This window comes from Hemitrygon akajei, chromosome 5, assembly GCF_048418815.1.
Source record: "Hemitrygon akajei chromosome 5, sHemAka1.3, whole genome shotgun sequence".
NCBI lineage: Eukaryota > Metazoa > Chordata > Chondrichthyes > Myliobatiformes > Dasyatidae > Hemitrygon > Hemitrygon akajei.
In genome coordinates, this window is record NC_133128.1 from 190,362,095 (window position 1) to 190,385,761 (window position 23,667).

The 23,667-nt window shown below is 43.1% G+C and overlaps 1 protein-coding gene across 5 annotated transcripts in view; it reads right to left on the minus strand.

The window, feature by feature from the left end:
* steap3 (STEAP family member 3, metalloreductase) overlaps positions 1 to 23,667 on the minus strand; it is a 48,529-nt gene that overhangs the window by 13,443 nt on the left and 11,419 nt on the right. For 4 of the 5 annotated variants that reach the window (XM_073047568.1, XM_073047567.1, XM_073047570.1 and 1 more), the window contains exon 2: positions 1,674 to 2,150. In XM_073047568.1, coding sequence (XP_072903669.1) covers positions 1,674 to 2,147 — 474 coding nt within the window. In that variant the 5' untranslated portion in view covers positions 2,148 to 2,150. Of the gene's footprint in view, positions 1 to 1,673; positions 2,151 to 11,560; positions 11,642 to 23,667 lie in introns of those variants that run through there. The other variant, XM_073047569.1, reaches the window with a different exon arrangement.

Here is a 23,667-nt window from a genome sequence, read left to right on the forward strand (position 1 = left end):
CCAACATTAGTTTTGAGATAAACAATCTAATTGAAACATAGTACTGTATATTGCTTCTGAGAGATGAGATTGTATTCATGATCCATACATTTCTTCCAGGAGAAGGAAACCAGAGGTCCATGAGCCAGTCCTCACTGGAGGATGAAGTGAACAGGGTCAGCAACTTTAAGTTCCTCAGTGTTCAGAAGACCCAGGCTGGGCCCAGCACACAAGTACAATTATGAAGAAAGCACGGCAATGCCTCTACTTCCTTAGAAGATTGTGAAGATTCGGCATAATATCTAACACTTTGACAAACTCCTATAGGTGCACAGTGGAGAGTATATTGACTGGCTGCATTATGGCCTGGTATGAAAACACTAATGCCCTTGAACAGAAAATCCCACAAAGTAATAGTGGTTAGGGCCTAGTCCATTATGGATAAAGCCCGCCCTACCAATGAGCACATCTACATAGGGTGTTGTCACAGGAAAGTAGCATCCATCATTAGGGGCCCCCCACCACATCGGACATGCTGCTGCCATCAGGAAGGTGGTACAGGAGCCTCGAGACTCACACCAGCAGATTCTGGAACAGTTAATACTCAACTATCAGGCTCTTGAACCAAAGTGGATAACTCACTCAACTTCAATCACCCCATCACTGAAATATTCCCACAACAAATGGACTCACTTTCAAGGACTCTTCACCTCATGCTCTTGATATTTATCGTTTCTTTACTTTTTATCATTATTATTTCTTTCTTTTTGTATTCGAACAGTTTGTTGTCTTAGACTCACTGGTTGAATGCCCAAGTAGGTGCGGTCTTTCATTGATTCCACAATGGTTATTATTCTATTATATATTTATTGAGGATGCCCACAAGAAAATGAATCTCATCTCTATGGTGACATATGTACTTTGATAATAGATATACTTTGAACTTTTAAAAAAATTCATAATTCAGCTCATTGAAAAACAGCTGACTGCAATATACTGTTTGAAATTTACCACTAAAGAATTTTCTTTTTACATTATTGTAGTACCAAAAGGCATAAATATTCTAAGTTACTGAAAGGTTCAAATTGTTAAAAGGTACTTTATATACAGAGTCCAGCAGTAGTTCAAAGGTCAGAGTAAAGTTACTATCAAAGTACAGATACGTCACCACATGCAACTCTGAGACTTGTTTTCTTGCGGGCATACTCAGTAAATCCAAGAACCATAATAGCATCAATGAATGACCAACTAGGTCGACACTGAGTGTGCAAGATACATCAAACTGTGCAAGTACAAAAGAGAAAAGAAAAGCAAAAATTATCGAGAACATGAGATGACAAATCCTTGAAAGTGAATCCATAGATTGTGGGAACATTTCAGTGATGAGGCAAGTGAAATTGAGTGAAGTTAATCCCCTCAGGTTCAAGAGCCTGATAGTTGAGGGATAATAACTGTTCTTGTACCTGGTGGTGTGAGGCCTGAGTCTCCTGTACCTTCTTCCTGATGGTAGCAGCGAGAACAGGGCCTGGTTGGCGGGGGTTCCTGATGATGGATGCTTCTTTCCTGAGACAGCGCACCGTGTCGATATGCTGAATGGTGGGGAGGGCTTTGTGATCCCTTATCAATCAAAACTTGCGTGACATTAATAAAAGTTAGACAATTATATTGCATCAGTTTATGTTACTCATACATACCTGTTTACTTCCATCTCTAGCACCAGATTGTAAGGCCCAGGCTGAGATGACATTAAACCCTTTTACAACCATAGATTCTGGGAACAAAGAAGCGAGTCGTTCTGCATTTGATTCTTCACTTGCATTTACTTCTACGTTGTTGCTGACATCGACCACAATCTTGCCCGTCAGACAATCTCTTAGTTCGCTGAGTGTACTGTAATGTTCATGGTGCACCGCCACAAAGATGATGTTCACCCTGTCTATGGCTTGACGTTGACTAGTAACTTCAACGGTACTGGGAAACAAACCTCCACTGCGTTTAGGATATCGGCTTCCAACGATCACACCATAACCAGAACAGATGAGACGAGATGCCAATGAACGAGCAAAATCGCCAGTCCCCAAAATTCCAACCGTAACTGTCTGCAAGTTGTAATGATGAATGTCATTGTCCTTCCCCAGTAGTGGTCTTACCATCTCTTTCTTAGCCATTCTCTGCAGTGGAAAAAGAAAAGGCAAGATGTGATTTTCTGTGAGTAATGTGCCATGCAGCAAATTAACACTATGTGTGGCTCAACATCCTCTAAGGGGACCACTACCTTGTTGTGGTTTGGAGGCTTGCACGCCTCAATGACCCGGAGTCTGAGCCTTATGCTTTGGCTCTTGGTCAAAGGGTAGAGGACAGATGAAGAGGGGTCCACTGATCCTCCAGGTTCAGGGGTTCAGCTCAGGGCTAACAACCCTGACTGATAAAACAAAACTGTTTTGGGAACAGCAATGAAGAATCTGTCTACATCTGAGTGCAACAGTATTCCTGAATCTCCACCCAGGGCTTGCATGACTGACAGTGGTGAAAAACGAGCTATTCACATGAGGAAGTTAGTCCTGAACACTGCCAGAGATGGAGAACCTTCATTGCTACCCTAAACGCCAGCAGCACTACAGGCAGTGAGCAAGTCGCTCAACATATTGGAGTTGCTGTGGGGAAGGGAGAATGCCAGATCTCTTCATTAATATTAAATACCTGAGAGTTCTTACTTCCAAAAACACTTATTTACAAGAGGTGGGAACAACTGGTGATCAATACACTTGCACTGTTAGTTATTACCGATGAATTGCTACCCAATCTTTAAGGTTCAAAGTTCAAAGTACATATGCAGTATATAACTCTGAGATTACTCTTCCTACAGGCAGCCATGAAACAAACAAAACCAAAGAGACCGTTTACAGCAAAACATTAAACCCCCAACAAGCACAAAGAGTAAATAAAAGAACAAAAAAACAGAATATAAAACAAGAAACAACGAAGTCAACGAAACAGTTCAGGAATGTTCAGCTTCAGCTAAGTACATTTCAATGACTGCAGGCCGCCCAGCCAGTATGTCCAGTTCAAAATTGCACAAAATAGCAATGAGAAAAGGAGTAACTGGAAAGCAGAAACACATCATAACGTGAACTACAGAGTCCAGTCTCTAAACCACTTCAATTAACTTGCCCATGGACCAAAGACTCTGACATCATCCTGTGGCAGCAATGAGCGAGAGGCAGACCAATCAAACACAGGCACCTTCCTCAGGGAGCAGAGAGCAAGACAGACATTGGTCACTTGTAGGCAGATGGCACTGAACAACTGCTCGCTTACCTTGTCGATTTCAATTTTCCTTGATGCTTTAATCGGCAAGATATGGAATCGATCAGGTACCCGTGTCCTGCCTCCAGGTTGCACATCATTGAAAACCTGACTGAACCCCCTCAGAGACAGCAAAGTGCTAGATCGCCCAATCGGCCCAAAAACACAACACGAACTGCAGATGGCTGGCTTCAATAGCAGCTGAATCATTTTTGAAAGAAAAGGGCATTATTGGGCTAAATCATGGACTTGATGGGCTAAATGGCCTATTTCTGCTCCTATATCTTATGGTCTTATCATGTTGGTTATTGCTGTCAGTTCCAAGGAGTGTCTAATGCACGGATGAATGGTCAAATCTGGGGTGAAAGATAACAGGAGAAAGAAGAGAAATAAGATTTATGTACAGTACTGTGCAAAAGTCTTAGGCAGGTATATGTAGATAGGGAGCCTGAGAGTTTAGCACAGTACTGTAGTACTGAGAGTAGGAAGGGGGCAGGGAGAGGGGAATCATGGTTGAGAAAAGGGGGAAGGGAGAGGGGAGGGAGCAGGAAGCACCAGAGAGACTTTCTGTAATGATCAACAAACCAATTGTTTGGAATCAAGTTACCTTGACTGGTGTCTCAGGGCTGGGTGTGGCTGTACCTGCATCACCCCCTGCCCTGGCACACCTTCTCTGCCACCTGTCCCACACCCCTCCAGTGGCACTCCACTCTCAACATTCCCAACATCCTTTGCTCCCACCAGACTTACAAACTCACTCTCCACTCCACATTGACAAATACAGTACAGTGCAAAAGTCTTAGGCACCCTTGAGATAGATAGATATATATATATATATATACACACACCTAAGACTTTTGAACAGTACTATAGGGTTGGTGTATATGCACAAAGATTAGTCGATGTGGACTCAGTGGGTTGTAAGACCTATTTCTATTTGAGGAGAGCTACCAGTGTTCAGATGCTGTAACACAAGTTATTTCCTAAATTACCTGGATCCATTCAAAACATGGGATGTCACTAGTCAACCAACATTTTGAGTACAGGAGATGGGATGTTATGTTGAAGTTGTATAAGACATTGGTGAGGCCTAATTTGGTGTATTGGGTACAGTTGCCTATAGGAAAGATGTAAATAAGTTTGAATGAGTACAGAGAAAGTTTACAAGGATGTTGCTGGGTCTGGAGAACCTTCATAATATGGAAAGATTGAATAGGTTAGGACTTTATTCCTTGGAATGTAGAAGATTGAGAGGAGATTTGATAGAGGTATACAAAATTATGAGGGATATAGATCGGGTAAATGCAAGCAGGCTTTTTCGACAGGTTGGGTGGGACTACAACTGGAGGTCATGGGTTAAGGGTGGAAGGTGAAAAGTTTAAGGGGAACAAGAGGGGAAGCTTCTTCACTCAGAGGGTGATGAGAGTGTAGAATGAGCTGCCAGCACAAATGGTGCAAGTAAGCTCAATTTCAAAGAGAAGTTTGGATAGGTACACGGATGGTAGAGCTATGGTCCCGGTGCAGTTTAATGGGAGTGGGCAGTTTAAATGGCTCGGTACAGACTAGATGGGCCAAAGGGGCTGTTTCTTTGACTCTAGTGACAGGCAGGTGCTGGCACATGTTACTCCATTCTGTCACTGGAATTAATGAGGAATGCAGCAGCACAGCTGTGAATGCCCAGCTTCCCCAGTATCGTACAGAGATCTGTCACCTTGATTCTATGTCAATCAGACCATTGGTCCAAACTGTAAACTGGGAGGGTAATTTATTTTGTATATTATTTTGGTTTAACATTTTAATTTCCTTGTTCGACAGATATATCTTTTTCCAGTTGTTGTTAGGGCAGAACAGTAGTAGTGGTTAGCACAACACTTCGCAGCACAGGCAACCCGAGTTTCAATTCCCGCTGCTGCCCGTAAGGAGTTTGCACGTTCTCCCTGCGGGGTTTCCTCCAGCTGCTCTGCAGAGCAGCTGCTAGGTTAATGGATCATGGTAAAATGTCCTGTGATTCATCCGGGCGATTGTGGGGCAGTGTGGCTCGAAGGGCTGGAACGGCCTATTCCGCATTGTATCTCAATAAACAGAACAAATATATTTTAAATACCTCAATATTTTAAGGATGCCAAAGCTCCACTAACATCTCCTTTCAAAGATGCAAAGGGAAATCCAGAGATAGGCCTCCATGGAACCCTACCCAAGGACAGTTACTGCTGAGGCTGCCTGGTGTCTCACTGGCACCTTCAGGGTGTGGTTAATCAGCCAGCTACATCCAGCCCAGTTAACTGAAACGGGGTTGGGACTACGGATGGTGAGTTGAATTGCTTCTACTGTTTAAAATGCACACATCTACATAAAAACCACATTCTGAAAACACCGGAAATACAAGCAGTAATGGTTGGAAATGATTAACAGGTGATACGGGATTCATTGATGGAAACAAATTTGATTTTGAAAACATGGGCCTGCTCATACCATGCAAACCCTCCTGATCCAAATGTAGAATGCCAGCCTTACTGTTCAATGGATCCTGGAGTCATACGTCAAAGTGTTGAGCAGCACGGCTCATCGCAGCAACTGAGGCCCAACCCTCGAAAAATCTCTGACAGCTTTGACACCTGATCAAACCTTTCCTCCCGTCTTGCCCGCTGTCTGAAATGTCAAGTGTTATATTTATTTCTGAAACTATGAAAAATAAAATATTAAAATAGATATTAAAACTAACTTGGGGAAAAAATAACTGATAAATACAAAAATAAAATAGACCTCTTCTCTTAAACGCTGGCAGTTTCAGCTGGATAGGTTTCTAGTGCTAGGCAATCCTGGGTTGGAGTATACTCCATCATACAGTATCAGCTAATGATAAATTCATCTCTTCCATGGCTGATTATACATGCATGAAGTCCTGGAGTTGCTGCCGTTTACCGGAACATGTGGGCAATATTTCAGGTCCAAACTGTTTTATCAGGCTTGGAAGGATCTGTTCTGGTGAGTGAACTTAGCCTGAAGAAGAACAAAAGAGCACCACCAGCACTTTTACATCACGATCAGGTTGGATAAGGTCGTGCTATTATGAGTTAAGAAGGCAACCAATTTCCGACAACAAACACGAGAAGGTCTGCAGATGCTGGAAATCCACAGCAACACACAGAGTGCTGGAGGAACTCTGCAAGTCAGGCAGCATCTCTGGAAATGAATAAACACAAGGGATTCTGTAGCAGCCAGAATAAAAATTGGGGTGGGGGGGGGGTGGGAGGCCTCTTCCCCCTTCCTTCTCAATCCTGTAGAAAGATCTTGGCCTGAAATGTCTACTGGTTACTCTTTTCCATAGGTGCTGCCTGACCTGCTGAGCTCCAATTGCAGAGAAGTCTTAATTTCTGGATGAGCACCCAGCACCCCAAGCAGGTGGCTGTGAGGTGCTGTCACCTGTCACCAGTCCAACTGTCCGGGCGGGGTGCCACAGTAGTGTAATGGTTAGTGCAATCGCTTTACGGCACCAGTGACCACTGATCGCGGCTTGATTCCCACCACGGTCTGTAAGGAGTTTGTACTTTCTCTCACATTCCAAAGATGTACGGTCAGGATTAGAGAGTTGTGGGCATTCTGTTTTGGCACCGGAAGCGTGGCAACACTTTCGGGATGCCCAGCACGTTCCGCACTGATTTGATCTGATGCAATCAACTGCACGCTTTGATGTACATGTGACAAATAAAGCTAATCCTAATCTTCGCTTTATTCAGCAGTCTGAGAAGTAATTAAGTGCTTGTTCTATGGAGCGCCAAGGATTAAATACGGAATGAGTAGGTGGTGGGGTTGGGGGGGTACTGCATGTAAGGATTCCTTTTCATTGTTCCACAAGGCGCAATTTCCAAGACTTTAATCTTCGCAGGAATGCCTAAGGCCCTTGGCAATACAAGTGAAGAGGTATACCCCTGCATGAGAAATTACTGAATAATGTTTCGTTTCCAGCATCTTTCTGCTAATGCTGCACAAACAATTTCATGGGTACTCTCTTAAAACCCAAGTATTTGGACTCCTTCACCACCTCAGCTTCTTTTCCCAGAATGTATGCGGGACTCGGTCACAGACCTCTTCCTCCTAAAACCAATCACCATCTCCCTGGTTTTGGTCACATTCAGGAGCAGGTGATTCCTCCCACACCACTCCACAAACTTGTCCACCAGTCTTCTGAACTCCGACTCCTGCTCATCTCTGATACACCCAACCACCGCAGAGTCATCAGAGAACTTCGGCAAGTGACAAGACTCAGATTTGTACTGCAAGTCTGAGGTGTACAGTGTGAACAGGAACGGAGACAGGACAGTCCCTGGTGGTGCTCCACTGACACTCACCGCCATCTCAGACAGAGAACTACCCCGCCGTACAAACTGGAATCTGTCTGTCAGGTAGTCAGTAATCTAGGAGACAGTGGATTTCTCTACACCCATCCTTTGCAGTTTCACTTCTTGCTCAGAAGTGGTGGCTGGATTGTACTGAAGGCACAAGAGAAATCAAAAAAGTGATTCTCACAATGCCACCAGCATCATCCAGGTGGGAGTGAGCTTGCTGTAACAGGTAGATGATGGGATCATCCACTCCCACATGAGGTTGGTTTATTCCTAAATATATCGACTTTAAGTGTACATGAAGAGGCATTTTACTGATATTTGGAACCAATCAAAATTAGACTTAATGAAATGTAACATTTAAATTTATGCAAGCTACATTGAAGACTTACTCAAAATGAGCAGATGAGGAGGAATTTCTTTAGCCAGAGAGTGCTGAATCTGTGGAATTCGTTGCTGTGGAAGCCAAGGCATTGGGTATATTTAAGGCACAGGTTGAGAATTCTTGATTAGTCAGGGCATGAAAAGATACAGGAGAAGCCAGGAGATTGGGCTGGGAGGGAAAATGGATGCTATGATGAAATGGCGGAGCAGACTTGATGGGCCAAATGCCCTAATTCTTCTCCTCTTTCTTACGGTCTAAAATACCCCCAAACTATGGAACTGACATGTTCACTCCTATTGGATATACTTGTGAAAAGTATTTGAACTGTATGGCCATAGTAATATAAAGCTGAGAAATGGTGTGCTGGACAAATCCTTAACTTCAAAAAGCTATATTTAACCATAGCTGTAAAGACTAAATGTAGTAAGTCCAACATTCCAGACAATACATTTTTGAACTTCAGTCTCGTGTTTGATTTCAAAAGTTCACTCATTTATGTTTTCAGAGTAAATAGGACAGCTGGACAAGGACACTCGGTTAAAAGATATCACAGTCACAATACAGAAAAGTGGCGGCTGATTATTTTTTGCAACTGATCCATAATCTTTTGCAAACATTCAGCTGTAAACTTCTGATTTTCAACAGTCAGTTTCTACCCACTGGCTGAAATACATTCTTACTACATCTGAGTGTGTAGATAATATGAACAAGTCTGCATCCATTGCCCAGCCCAGCTTGTGAGATCTCATTGGGACTTCTAGTCGAATTTTGGTGAAAACTGAGCTTCAACAATGGTATTTAGTAGGAAGTAGAGGTTGCTGGAAGGGAAGCTAACTATTATCAAGCCATGATGTTGCACTATTTAGAAGGGCTACCTGGAACCTCCAACAGGGTCACAACCTTGTTGTGGTTTGGAGCCCTGAATGCCTCAATGACCTGGAAAGCTACGTTAGCAGGGGCAAGAGCTTTATGCTTCGGCTCTTGGTAGGGACACCCATGCCAAACTGGTAAAAGGGTAGAGGACAGATTAAGAGTGGCTATATCTGAGTGTGTTGGTCTTCCAGAGTCTCCACTCATGTATGACTGGCAGGAGTGAAAACCGATGGGAAGCTACTGACATGATGAAGGAAGCCCTGACCATCACTAGAGATGGAGGACCTTCATTCCTGCCCTGAACGCCAGCAGCACAATGGACAGTAAGTGTCTGAAGTTCCAGGTGGTGGGGTGGAGATGCGTCTCTGCCAAAGGAGCTGCAAGGCGCTTCTTCCCTCTGCTAGCCTGCAGGTCACTCTTGAGCACCTGCTTAGCCCCCCGATCAGGGTCACGTGAAGCCATGGGAGCAGGTGGTGGATGGTCAAATGACTACTTCACAAGTCCAGAAGAAGGCAAGTCACACTGCCTCGAAGGAGGCAATGGCAAAGCACTTCTGTAGAAAAATTTGCCAAGAACAATCATGGTCATGACATACGACACAGCACATAATGAATGAAACTGGATGCTATGGAGGTTCTGCAACATGACTGCTATAGTTTTTCCTGGGTGGTTAAGGGAAAAAACAGGGGAGTAATTTAAGTCTTTAAATAACTTATGTTGCTGCTTAACAAATGTTATTTGTCAGCCTTGTAGTCACTTGCATTACAATAGCATTAAGTTGTCAAGTATTATTGACAGCTATACACATATTTCACCGTACTCAACTGAATGTTGAGAATGCAAACAGTAAATAGGCAAGCGAACCCGAAAAAATCCCCACTGCCGTGTTGCTCTTTCAGTCATAATGCTGACGTGGTCACTATTGGTCAATTGTGGTCCATGGTGAGGAATTCACTGAGGATGGCCCTGTTTAAGATTAAAGCCAGAGAACAAAGCTCTCTCTCATTGTTGAAGTAATTGCCTAATATCTGCATGCAAATAATTTCTATCATGGGCTGGCAAGGGCAGCTTCATTATTAGCAGAACAGGAATGTTAGATGGCTGTGCGCAGTCGGGTCAAGAATGCTTCGCTGAGTAATTCTATTGAAGCTGTTCCACGGCTATGATGACTGACTGCTGATCACATCATATAGTACAGCACAGTACAGGCCCTTCGGTCCACAATGTTGTGCCGACAGGCTGACTCCAATCGGTGGATAATTTCTCATTCAATGCCCACCTGCTTTATTTCTGCACATTCTTTTAAAAATTGGGTTCTTTTGGGTTTTGTGTTTTGTGGCTGCCTGTGAGCAGACGAACCTCAAGGTTGTATAATTTATACATACCTTGGTAATAAATGTACTTTGAACTTATTTTAATCTTTTGTGCCAGGCTGGGTTACTTGTGCCCGCGTGACAATTTCAGCTACTATTTTTCCTAAAGCCCCAGTCAGCATCAAACAGTGGGAAGGTCTGAGGCAGACTTGTTCTAAAGAGAACATTGTGAAAGTGTGTTACTCGGTGAAATTATTTAACTACATGCATCTTTATTGGTGGCGATGAGAGGCAGAGTAAGATGGAAATAGTTGACAATACAGTTACTCTGTGTTTCTGTAAGCAGAAATCAAGTATTGAAAGACGCAAAGTACATTTATTATCAATGTACGTATGCAGTATACAACCCTGAGATTCATCTTCGCACAGATAGTCACGAAACAAAGAAAGAAAACCATGGTAACAATTCAAAGAAAAACATTTGCAAATGGCAAAAAGAAAACAAGCGCTAAACACACAATATAAAACAGCAAACAACAAATCGCCAAATGAGTCCGAGCATGTTCAGTTCAGCTCAGTTTAGAGTTGTTCATTAACTTCAGGCTGCACAGCCAGTTGGCTCTGATCAAAACTGCACAGAGTAGCAAAGATAACCACAGAACACATCTATTAAACCTTGCCCAGGACTCCAGCGGCCTTGGGGAGAGAGGGGGGGAGAGGGAGAGGGGGAGAGAGAGAGAGAGAGAGAGAGAGAGAGAGAGAGGGGGGAGAAGAGAGGGGGGAGAAGAGAGGGGGGAGAAGAGAGGGGGGAGAAGAGAGGGGGGAGAAGAGAGGGGGGAGAAGAGAGGGGGGAGAAGAGAGGGGGGAGAAGAGAGGGGGGAGAAGAGAGGGGGGAGAAGAGAGGGGGGAGAAGAGAGGGGGGAGAAGAGAGGGGGGGAAGAGAGGGGGGGAAGAGAGGGGGGGAAGAGAGGGGGGAAGAGAGGGGGGGAAGAGAGGGGGAAGAGAGGGGGGAAGAGAGGGGGAAGAGAGAGGGGGGAAGAGAGGGGGGAAGAGAGAGGGGGGAAGAGAGAGGGGGGAAGAGAGAGGGGGGAAGAGAGGGGGGAAGAGAGGGGGGGAAGAGAGGGGGGGAAGAGAGGGGGGGAAGAGAGGGGGGGAAGAGAGGGGGGAAGAGAGGGGGGGAAGAGAGGGGGAAGAGAGGGGGGAAGAGAGGGGGGAAGAGAGGGGGAAGAGAGAGGGGGGAAGAGAGAGGGGGGAAGAGAGAGGGGGGAAGAGAGGAAGGGGAAGAGGGGGGAAGAGGGGGGAAGAGGGGGGAAGAGGGGGGGAGGAGGGGGAGAGAGACAATTTGAACACAAGGACCTTACTCTATGAGCAGCAGATAAAAAAAGAGAGACTGTCACATGCAGACATCTTCCTGTGGCAGCAGCAAGTGATCCTCTACGTTGTCAAGCGTGAGTTGTGACTGATTTGCTTGGGAAACAGCTAACTGCAATGAACAGGCCTTGAAACACTATAGGCTGCATACTGTAACTCCAGAGGTCACTTTACTGGTTTCAGAGAACTAAGCTGCTGCTGAAGGCTATATAAACTTCACCAAGTAGCTAAACACCCCAGGTAATGGTGCTGACACTTGGGAAGAAGGTGAAGTGAACTTTCAGCAGAGGAAACCTGTAAGCACTTTAGCTTCATCTTGGGCACACCATCCATAAAAATGCTGGGTATTCATGGGCCATCCTCCAACTAAAACAGTGAGATACATATATTGCTTTTCTCCAGTTATCAGTGTCTTCTTGTGTCCATGTTACAGCTTAACAGATAAAACAGTGCAAGTTCTATAAATTAAGAAAAAAATTCAACCTTTGTAATTGTGAAAAGAGCAAGTTCACACCATCAGCTTCCCAAATCGTGAAACAGTGAAAGTTGTGACAAGTTATGTAAACCACCCTAATTTTGAGGAATCAGTTCAAAAATGGACCACATAAGTTCTTTCAAATGTTTCGTGTATATTATGGCTTCACATGCAAAGAAAAGGCTAATTAAAAGTAATATATGGAAAGATAAGTCTCATAACTAATAATCCTCAATTCCCTACTCTATCAAATATCTAATCAATTCTCCTGCATATTTTCCCCCGACTGTGTGCACCTGCATTGGGTAGTTCATTCCTCACATTCAGTACTCTCAGCAGAAAGTCTCCAAATGTGCACCTTTCCCTTAAACTTTACAATCTATTTCATTAAGACTAATGCATAGCATTAACCAAGAGAATTTTCTTTAGCAAGCTAAGCAATCTCAGATTCTTAATTTCGGAGTTTAAGGATAGTTGTTGTTTCAATTACTCACTCACAAACAGTATCCTGAAAGATTTTTTTTTTTAATTTTCAAGATTCAAAGCACATTTATTACCGACGTTGTATGCAGCGTACAACCAAAACTTGACAGACAGCTACTAGAAACACCAAGGAACCTATTCAAAGAAAACATCAAACACACAACGCGCAAAAAAGGAACAAATCACGTGAATGGCAAGAAACGAGCAAAGCACAAGGAATATAAAACATCAAACCAGAGAGACACTGAAACTGTCTCTTTAATATAACACTTCAATGAAAGTTCTTCCAAGAGGATCACACCCTTGTCATGGTTTGGAGGCTTATGGTCCTCAGTGAGCTGGAGAGTAATGGTGGCTGGAGTCAGGGCTTTACGCTTTGGCTCTTAGTAGGGTCACCCATGCCAAACTGGTCAAAGGGTAGAGGCCAGACTATGCCATCAGGTTGAAGGCTAACAACCCTCTCTGGTAAAACAAAATTGTTACAGAAATAGCAACAAATCCTTCTACATCTGAATGCGACAGTGTTCCCGAGTCTCCAGCTGGGTCGCGTGACGTGAAAGCTGAGAGGAAGCTGCTGACACAATGTAGGAAGCCAGAATACCATCAGAGATGGAGGGGCTTCATTGTTGCCCTAAATGCCAGCGGCATAACAGGCAGTAAGTAATAGATAGATAGATATTTTATTCATCCCCATGGGGATATATGTTGTACATTGTTCCCCTCGATTTATCATACAAGCACATTCACTTTCCTTTTTGTCGACTTTATTCTGCTACTCACTACAATTTCCACAACCAATCCTTCTTTCGGTCAATGGCCTGTAGCCTCTAAATTACATCATTTACTGTTGATATTTTCTGAATTCTATTCCATTTTCCTAGCTTCATGCTGTCCAACATGCCATTTCCCACCTTCTGAACTTAACAAATACTCTATGTGCTTCACCTTTTACTTGTTTGGAATCTGACTATCCCAGGATGATGACATTAACTTCTTCTTTTACCAAAGGTGCTCCTTCCCACCGCTCGCCTGCAGGTCACCTTGGACAAGGTGTAGCTCCTGCTTAATGCCCCACCCCCACATAACCAGGGTCACATGAAGCCTTGCGAGCAGGTGGTGGGCAGTCGTATGAGCAGCTGGTGCAGATCATAAGTCCTGGTTATGAGCCACTGACGCCAGGCAGACAATCTCTGAAGAACAGTGATAATGATTGGGATCACTTATCTTGTAAAGACATTGCCTAGAAGAAGGCAATGACAAACCATTTCTGTAGAAACATTTGCAAGAACAGTCATGGTCATTGATAGATCAACAGCGTGAGAGGGTGTGGGGGGGAAGGGGTGGTTCTTCCCCACAGGCAACGATCCCTTGCTCAGTAGACATATTAAGGACCATGATCGACCACATCATACAACATGGCACTTAATGATGATGATGGTGATGGTGCTTTTCCCTCCTCTGAAAGGAAAACAAACTGCCAAGCAGAACAGATATATCTGTTAAAGTGAAGATTTATTGAAATAGAGCCAGTCAATGTTGCGGGCCAAGATCCTTCTTCAGAACTAGAAAGGAAGGGGAGAAATCAGAGTAAGAGGGTGGGGGGTGGTGGTGGAAGAAGTAGAAGTTGATAGGTGATAGGTGAAACTGGGAGAGGAGGAGGGGTGAAGTAAAGAGCTGGGATGTTGATTGGTGAAAGAGATTAAGGCCTGGAGAAGGCAGAAGGCCATGGAAGAAAGGAAAAGGGGGGGAGTGCCAGGTGGAGGCGCTGGGCAGGTAAGGAGGTAGGGAGATGGAGGGAAACAGGAATGGGGACTAGTGAAGAAGTGGGCAGGCAATTACTGGAAGTTCGAGACATTGATGTTCATGCCATCAAGTTGAGGACTATCCAGATGAAATATAACCTGAGTGTGGCCTCATCCTGGCAGTAGAGGCAGCCATAGACTGACATGTTAGAACGGGAAATGGGAAGCAGAATTGAAATGGGCGGCAACTGGGCGATCTGCTTACCGTGACGGACAGAGTGTGGGTGCTCGGCGAGATGGTCTCCCAATCTATGTCGGGTCTCACTGAAATATACAAGGCCAGATCTAGGAGCACTGGCTACAGTAGATGACCTCAGCAGGTGAAGTATCGTCTCACATGGAAAGACTGTTTGGGGCCTTGATTAGTAGTGAGGGAGGAGGTGTGGGGGCAGGTGAGGCACTTGTTCTGCTCATATTTATTGAAATAAATTTATCCTTAGCTTGCCCTGAATGAATTTGAGCTCTCAAGTGCTGTGAACACGGTGCCATAGCCGACAAAAAGCTTTAGCCTTAACGCTATCTGCAAACTTAGGCAATTGTGATTGCAGCTGGAACTCCAAATTGCAGTCTCATCCCAGAGCAACTCCTGTGATAAACTCTGATAGCTTTTCTCTCGCATGTCTGTTCAACTGAAAGCCTCTTTCCACTAAGTCAGCAAATTTTCAACGTCTGATCTTTCTCCAACACTTAATTAGGCTTTTCATCTACACTCTTTTCGGATGCTTTTTAATACATTGCCCCCAGTGAATGTTAGGCTTGTTAACGAGAAATTCTCTGGGGAATCCTGGTGGCTCTGCTTCAACCACTTGCTTTCTAAACTTGAAAATGCAGGAAAAGACAAAACTGTTCTTCATTTTTTTTTAAATGCAGGGCTTTACTCTAACAATTGGCTAAGGCAAAATGGTTATTAGAAAACAAAGCACTCCATTTTTGGACCCATGGCTAATAGAATTGGAAATCTTCAACAAATAGCCATAACAAATTGATTTTAATCTTCCATGGGTCCTTGAAACAACTGAAAGCTATTTAGCAATTAGGCATAAGCAGATTTGAACAGAACATATGCGCACAATAGACAAAGCAAAATTCAAGCTTTCTGTGGAACATGTTCACAGTCTATGACATACATTCTTTTGGTCTACAATCTTTCCGGTTTGACAGAACATTCAGAAAATTTTCCTTTTTGTTTCCAAAAGCAAAGAAGAATAAGCACTTAGCAATGTAGTTTTGTCCTCAAGTAAAATATTCTGGTATAAGAGGGAAAAAACAATTTAATAATTAAAAACATGAGAAAATCTGCAGATGCTGGAAATCCAGAGCAATACACACAAAATGCTGGAGGAACTCAGCAGGTCAGGCAGCATCTTTGAAAAGGAGTAAACTGTCGATGTTTTGAGCCGAGACCTTTCAGCAGGACTGGAAAGTAAGAGAAGTCAGATTAAGAGGGTGGGAGGAGGGGAGAAAGTAGTACAAGGTGGTAGGTGAAACTGGGAGGGGAGAAGGGGGTGAAGCAAAGAGCTGAGAAGTTGATTGGCGGAAGAGATAACGAGCTGAAGAGATAATTTAACAATTAACTTTATGTATTCTCATCTGGTTTGAAAATCCTTAAACATATAAAACATTAAGTGTGAGTGTATTACATATGGTAATACACTGGTGTTTGTGTATTGTAATATTTAGCAATTTCCATGCTGGCATTCTGGTCAGTTTAAACTGAGGATCAGGTTTAATCCATCAAGGGAATGGATGTGGAAGCTGTCCAGCACCACAAACACCTGGGAACTCACCTGGACAACAAACTGGACTGGACTGAAAATACAGGGGCTCTGTTCAAGAAGTAACAGAGCTAACTGCACTTCCTGAGGAGGCTCTGGTCCTTCAACATCTGCGGTACTAAGCTGCAGATGTTTTACAACCCACTGGCTGCTAGCATTCTATTCTACGCTGCAGTCTGCTGGGGCAACAGGGTGAGAGCAGCTGATGCCAAGATGGATAAGCTCGTCAGGAAGGCTGGTTCTGTTCTGGGGTGGAACTGGATTCTCTGGGTGTTGTGTCTGAGGGGAGGATGCTTCAGAAGCTATGGAGCATTATGAACGATCCCTCTCACCCCCTCCATGACACACTGGACAAACAGAGGAGCACTTCTATTATCAGCCTGATTCTACTGAGGTGCCCCACTGAACGCCACAGGAGATCCTTCTCCCCGTGGCTGTAAGACTCTACAACTCCTCCTCCTTAAGCATATAAGTATACAGTTTCATTGCACGTCTGTATTTTGCACTATTACTTTATATAGCACATTTTGTATTCATTTTTGTACCTGATGCACCATCAATAACTCACTCTGAGACGTAAAAGCGAGGTATCGGCATTTATTGACTGGAAGAAGGAACGAGCAGTGAGTGACCACTATACTACATCCTGGAGACTGAGAGGCCGGGCTCAGACCTCCATCACCTTTATATAGGGGTCTGTGGGAGGAGCCACCGGAGCAGTCATCAGGGGGCGTGTCCAGACAGGTATATGTAGTTCACCACAGTACCTCAGTGCTTACATTATGTATTTTGAAGTATATGTTTCTGACTGAGCAACCTTACAACCATAATTTCCTTCAGGATGAATAAAGTTTTATTTTAACTTAACTGAATATTATCAGCATACATTGTGAGATTTATTAACTTTGCAGCAGCAGTACAATGTAATCCATAATAATAGAAAGAAAAACTGGAATACAGTAAGTGTGTGTGTATATATAAATATGATAAAAGTTAAATTAAATAAGTAGTACAAAAATAGAAATAAAAAAAGTAGGGAGGTAGTGTTCATGGGATCAATGTCCATTCAGAAACCAGATGACAGAGGGGGAGAAGTTGTTCCTGAATCATTGAGTGTGTGTCTTCCGGCTTCTGTACCTCCTTCCTGATGGTAACAGTGAGAACAAGGCATGATCAGGGCGATGGGGGTGGGGGTGTCCTTAACGATGGTCGTAGATTGTTTATTTCCCTGCAGAGCTGTCCCTCATCCCAATATCAACGTTACAGAAATGAAAATTATGATGTTTCATGCAAAGTGGATTTTAAACAAGGTTTTGATATATGGATGCAGAAAAATAAACACATTTCTTTCCCACATCGTACTGCTGCCAGAGAGAAGCAAACTCGTGTCATATGTTTGAAGAACTTCAATGTTAGTTTTGTTGACATCTGTTTAATTCCAAACAACATGTAATTCATTTTTGAAAACCATTACAAACAAATGCTTTGAATGCACTTGCAGGGAAAATACCGAATGAACGCAAACCAAGTGGATTCCTTCCATTTCCTCTTGACTAGCTCCAGTAGAAAAGTTGTTGTCATCTTTACAAATCATAATTATGTATGCTTCACAGAATGATCCACGCCAATTAAAATTATTTCTCTTTCTGGTAAAAAAAATTCCTTCTTCATCTATTTCCCATTCTGGCCTCTTACTTCATCTCATCTGCCTATCACCTCCTCTTGGTGACCCTCTTCCTCTCTTTCTCGTATGGTCCACTCTCCTCTCCTATCAGATCCCTCCTCTCCAGCCCTTTATCTTTCCTATCCACCTGGCTGCGTCTATCACCTTCTGGCCATCCTCCTTCCCCTCCCCCCACCTTTCTATTCTGGTATCTTCTCCCTTTCCAGTCGTGACGAAGGGTCCAGGTGTGAAATGTCATGTGTTTATTCATTTCCATAGAGGCTGCCTGCCCTGCCGAGTTCCTGCAGCATCTGCAGATGCTGAAAATCCAAGTAACACACACAGCCCAGGCAGCATCTGTGGAAAAGTGTACAGTTGACGTTTCGGGTTAGACCATCCTGCTGAAGGGTTCCCGCCCAAACGGTCGACTGTACTCTTTTCCATAGATGCTACTTGGACTGCTGAGTTCCTCCAGCATTTTGTGTGTGCTACTTTTGTTTATAATGACTGAGTCTGTTAGTGAGACACAAGCACCTGGTATTGATAAAGATCTTTATACTTGCTTTGTCCAACTACTTGCCGTTAGAACAAAATGACAATACTAACTTGTACCACTGTGAGAGGTGAAGAATTGTGAGTGTACAAAATATTTACTACAGCACTGGATTCACTAGGAGTATGTCTGCTTAATTTTCAAAGAATTCTACTAAATCTAAGAGAAAGCTTCTTTCCAACTGTGATAAGACTGCTGTACAGATCCTGACCCGGATCTGGGCCGTACCTTCCAAATATCCGGACCTGACTTGCACTACCTTACTTTCTCTTTTCTATTTTCTAATTATGATTAATAATTTAAATTTTTATTATATTTACTTCGATTTGTACTTCAGGAAGCGTGAAGCGCAGAATCAAATACCGCCGTGATGATTATATGCTCTAATATCAATTGTTTGGTGACAATAAAGTAAAGAAGTTAACTCAAAATTTAACTTTTACTATAAAACTTTATAAGTGACAGACACTTATAGAAGTTATCAGTCTTGTGGAAGGTAGAAGAGATATTTTAGAGTCATTATTTTGGTTGTGGCACAGTGCACAATCTGGATATTAAGATTGTTTGCCAGCAACTGTCGGAATTGTGCTGGTCTAAAAGTAGAAGATTCTGCTTTGAAGAATTAGCTTTGTACAGTATTGGAAAGACACATTTTAGTTTGTAGCAACACACACAAAATGCTGGAGGAACTCAGCAGGCCAGGCAGCATCTATGGAAAAAAAGTACAGTTGACATTTCAGGCCAAAATCCTTAGGTAGGATTGTACTGAAATGCTCCAGTATTTTGTGTGTGTTCCTCGGATTTCCAGTATCTGCAGGTTTTCTCTTCTTTCAGTTTGCAGTTCCTTTTTGGACTGATTTACTGTTCTGTGAGAAAGTAGAAAAGATTTATTTGGGAATTTAATATTGTGAAATGACGCTGTGATATTAGCAGTTGGACTAACTATGGTTGTGTAGCGTAGTTTGTGTAGCACTTGCATCCCGTTCCCCTACCTCTTGTGGTCAGCAACAACTATAGCGCTTGATGCAAAGAAAAAAGACCCAGTTATTTATCTGGTGCAGATTTTACCTTTGCCTGAAAGTCATTTAATTCTATAGTCAACTTGAAGAATCTCAGGTACAAAAATCAAGCAGGACTGACAGCCAATCACTTGGAAGAGTTCCCACTAGTAACAATGCAGTAAGTTTTACCTCTTATTTATTTCATTTCACTCTGTAAAATTATAAAAAGAGGTGCAGAGGAGAACAAAGAAAACTGAAATTTTAAAACTTTTAGAATATTGAGAGATTTATGGAAAACAGAGAATTTTGACCTTCCAGCCATCAGCTTGCATCACTTTCTAATGGGGAGGGCTTGATGTGAACCTATAGAGATGGGGTGTAGAGGTTTTGTTGGATGCTTGCTGTTTGGAATCTACTCTCTTCTTTGCATTTCAGGGGCTGCAAAGAAAAGAGCCATCAGGATCGTCACAGAGGCTGCGGAGCGAGCATCCAGATGGCTATAGATCAAGAGGTGTGACCCTTCTTCCAGAGCTGCTGGGGACACAAACTGGGTCCTGATCCACCCTGGCTGGGTCACCTGGGCAACAGGGTCTGATGCTGAAAACCCAAAACACCTGATAACCCAAGTTTATATCACTAATGATGTGTCCCAACACATCCTAGGATGTATCTCAGCATCACAAGATGCCAAGCAGAAATATTACCACATGAAGATTTGATATATTCAAAACAAAAACACATTTGATCAACAAAGACTTGGTCAATGAAAAGAATGGCTTGTTTCTGTCCCTTAATATTCAAACAGCTTTCAGAAAACCCCAGACTCCTGAGGCAATGAAGTGCATTGTAATTGTTGTTGTAACGTACTCTGTACAAAAATCAATTCACAGACAGCAAGCCCCCACAAACAGTAATGTAATCATGAATAGATTATCTTCTTTCTTATCATTATAGGAGGATCTATATATTGGTAAGGGCAATTGAACAGTACACTGGTTCTTTTTCAAGGCAGCACACCTACAGTACCTAAAAGGGAGAGCAGCTGTTGGCCTGACTAAGTACTCCTGGCTTTATTAGGTCAGCTTAGTCCCGAGTCATGAGGAAGGGTCTCAGCCAGAAATGTCGACTGTTTTTTTCATTTCCATAGATGCTACCTGATCTGCTGTGTACCTTCAGCATTTTGTGTGTGTTGGTTCAATGGTTCCATTTCATACCAGAGAATGTCTACAGTCTACAACTTGAACTTCTTACTCTCCAAACAGCCATGAAACGAAAAAAAAAAACAGGAATGAATGACAGAAAAACGTTAGAATGCCGAAGACCCGCCTCTCCCCTCCCATGCAGCAAAGCATCAACCCTCGCCCTCCCCACTTGTTCCAGCAGAAATTATCAGCAAACCCCCCCTCCCCGAGCAATAGTAAAGCCCCCAAGAGACAATGATCTGGAGTCCATCAGAAATTCCAGTTGATAACCCAGCACTTTGACATGCCAAAGGCTCTTTCTCATTAACGAGGGACAGAGAGGTATCACTCTTTCCACAGCAAGAGGGGAAACTAACAGTTCTGGATTCCCAGCGTCTGAACAACTTCTTGAGCCTAGATTTGTCTTTATTTGTCAAAACACTGAATGAAAATTGCAAAGAAGGAAATTTTGAGATGGAAAAGGAAGTGTATTCAATAACACAGGATTCATTTTTTGCAGCCAAAGCACTGGTAGTAACAATGACTTAGTACACCAAGAAAATTTAAAGCTGCATTTCATTCACAAAGCTTAACATTTGAGGGTTAATATAGGAACGACTACAGAAGTGGAAATTTATGCTGATTTATAATGACTTCCATCTGCACATATGTTTAACAGCTCACACTGAGCAGGAACAGGCCATCATTGCCAGCTACAACAAACCCGAAAAGTTGTCTTAAATTTCACAAAAAAAATCTGACCATTTTACCATTACTATAACTGACTAGAATTTAGGATTAATCATCGTCATTGTGTGCCATGTCTTATGATTTGGGTGATCATTGTGCAATGACCATAATTGATTTTGGAAAATGTTTCTACATAAGTGGTTTGCTATTGCCTTCTTCTGGGCAGTGTCTTTACAAGACAGGTGACCCCAGCCATTATCAATACTCTTCAGAGATTGTCTGCCTGGCATCAGTGGTCGCATAACCAGGACTTCTGATCTGCACCGGCTGTTCATATGACCATCCACCACCTGCTCCCATGGCTTCATGTGACCCTGATTAGGGGGCTAAGCAGATGCTACACCTTGACCAAGGGTGACCTGCAGGCTAGCAGAGAGAAGAAGTGCCTTACACCTCCTTTGACAGAGACACATCTCCACTGCCTGCAGTACACGATATAAAGGAGTAATAATAATATGTCCCAGATGACTAGAGTAAGATGTATTTATGTAGGTACCATGGAGAACTATATGTTGAGGATAAATGATGGAAGCAGTGTAAACATCTGCAATGTGGAGAAAGGACGGGGTTGAACAAATCTTTTCTGCGTTGAAATAGTTTAGATCTATGACCAGAAATTTCCTCATTTCTTCGGATTTTAGTTTGAACATGCAAGTAGGGCTTTTGCTTCTCTTTTTGAAAAGCAATGACAAGAAGGTAGAAAGAGGTTTCTAGAATTTAGACATAGAAGGAGCTGCAGGAACTCAAAAGGTCACACAGCATTGACAGTGAATGCTTTAGGAAACCCTCCATCAGGAATGAAAAGAAAGAGGTGAGGTTTTGAGGTTGAGAGGTGTCTAGTTAAAGAAAAAGCTGGTGGGAGAAAGGTAGATCCAGAGGTTGATAGGCAAGTGAGCGAGGGAGGAGAATAGGAACGATGGTGGTGATAGGTGATGGAAAATAGACTATGGAATCAAAGGAAAGAAAGAGGTAGAACAACGAGTGAGAGGAATGCGTGGGTGATGGAGAGGTAGAATAGAAGAAAGAAAGAGTGATCATGGGCTAGTAGGATCCAGAAAAAAAGGGAAAGGACAGGGGAAAGTGGTTATCAGAAGTTACAGAAATCCACATTCATGCTATCAGGCTGGAGGCTACCATGGAGGAATAAGAGGTGCTTTACTCTGTATCTCGACTTAATTCAAGAGTGGAGGGGTCCATGGACAGACGTATCGTTGTGAGAATGGGAAGTGGAATTAAAATGGCTGACCTGACCACTGGCTGTTATGGTGGACAGAGCAGAGATGTTTGAAGAAACAGCCACCAATGTACACCATTAGACACAGGAGCAGAATTAGGCTACTCGACCCATTGTCACTCTATCATGGCTGATTTATTATCCATCTGAACCCAATTTTCCTGCCTTCTCCCCATAACTTTTGATGCCCTGACACATATATGTCAAACTCAAGGCCCGCGGGCCAAATCCGGCCCGCGGTGGAATTATCTTTGGCCCGCGAGATAATATCTAATTACTATTAAAGCTGGCCCCAGTAATCGAAGCGCCTATGGCGTATGATATGGCTAATGCTGAGTTTTTTCAGGTACCAGGTTTTCAGGGTTTTTAGTGTTTATTCGGCAGTCTTCTTCATAAGAAACGGAATTTGTAAAGTGAAACACTTTGTAGTTATAGCAGAGACTGAGACACATGAGAGCAGGCTGAAAAAACGGAGGCAACGAAAGCTGCGTTCGCACGCGTCCGACTGATCCAGCCCGCATGAAGCTGCATTTTGCTCAATCCGGCCCGTGACCTAAAATGAGATTGACACCCCTGCCCTGACAAATCAAGAACCTATCAACCTCTACTTTTAATGTATCCAATCACTTGGCTTCCACAGCCATCTGTGGCAATGAAATCCACAGATTCACTACTTTCTAACTAAATAAATTCCTCCTCTTCTCTGTGCCAAATGGATATTCCTCTAATCTGAGGCTCTGCCCTTTGTTCCTAGACTCCCCAATGATAGAAAACATCCTCTCCACATCCACTCTTCAGAGACAGTTCAATATTTGAGAAGTTTCAGTGAGATTCCCCCTCATTCTAAACTCCAGCGAGTACAGGCCCAGAGTCATCAAATGCGTCTCATATGTTAACCCTTTTATTTCTGGAATCATTCTTGTCAACGTCCTTTGGACCTCTCCAAAGCCAGGACAACTTCTCTTAGATAAGGGGCCCGAAACTGCTCACAGTACTGCAAGTGAGGTCTGACCAATGCCTTAAAAAGCCTCAGCATTACATCCTTGCTTTTATATTCCAGTCCTCTTGAAATGAATGCCATTATCTTCCTCACCACAGACTCAACCTGAAAGTTAACCTTTAATGAACACTGCATGAAGATTCCTAAGTCCCCTTGCACCTCTGGTTTTTGAATTTACTT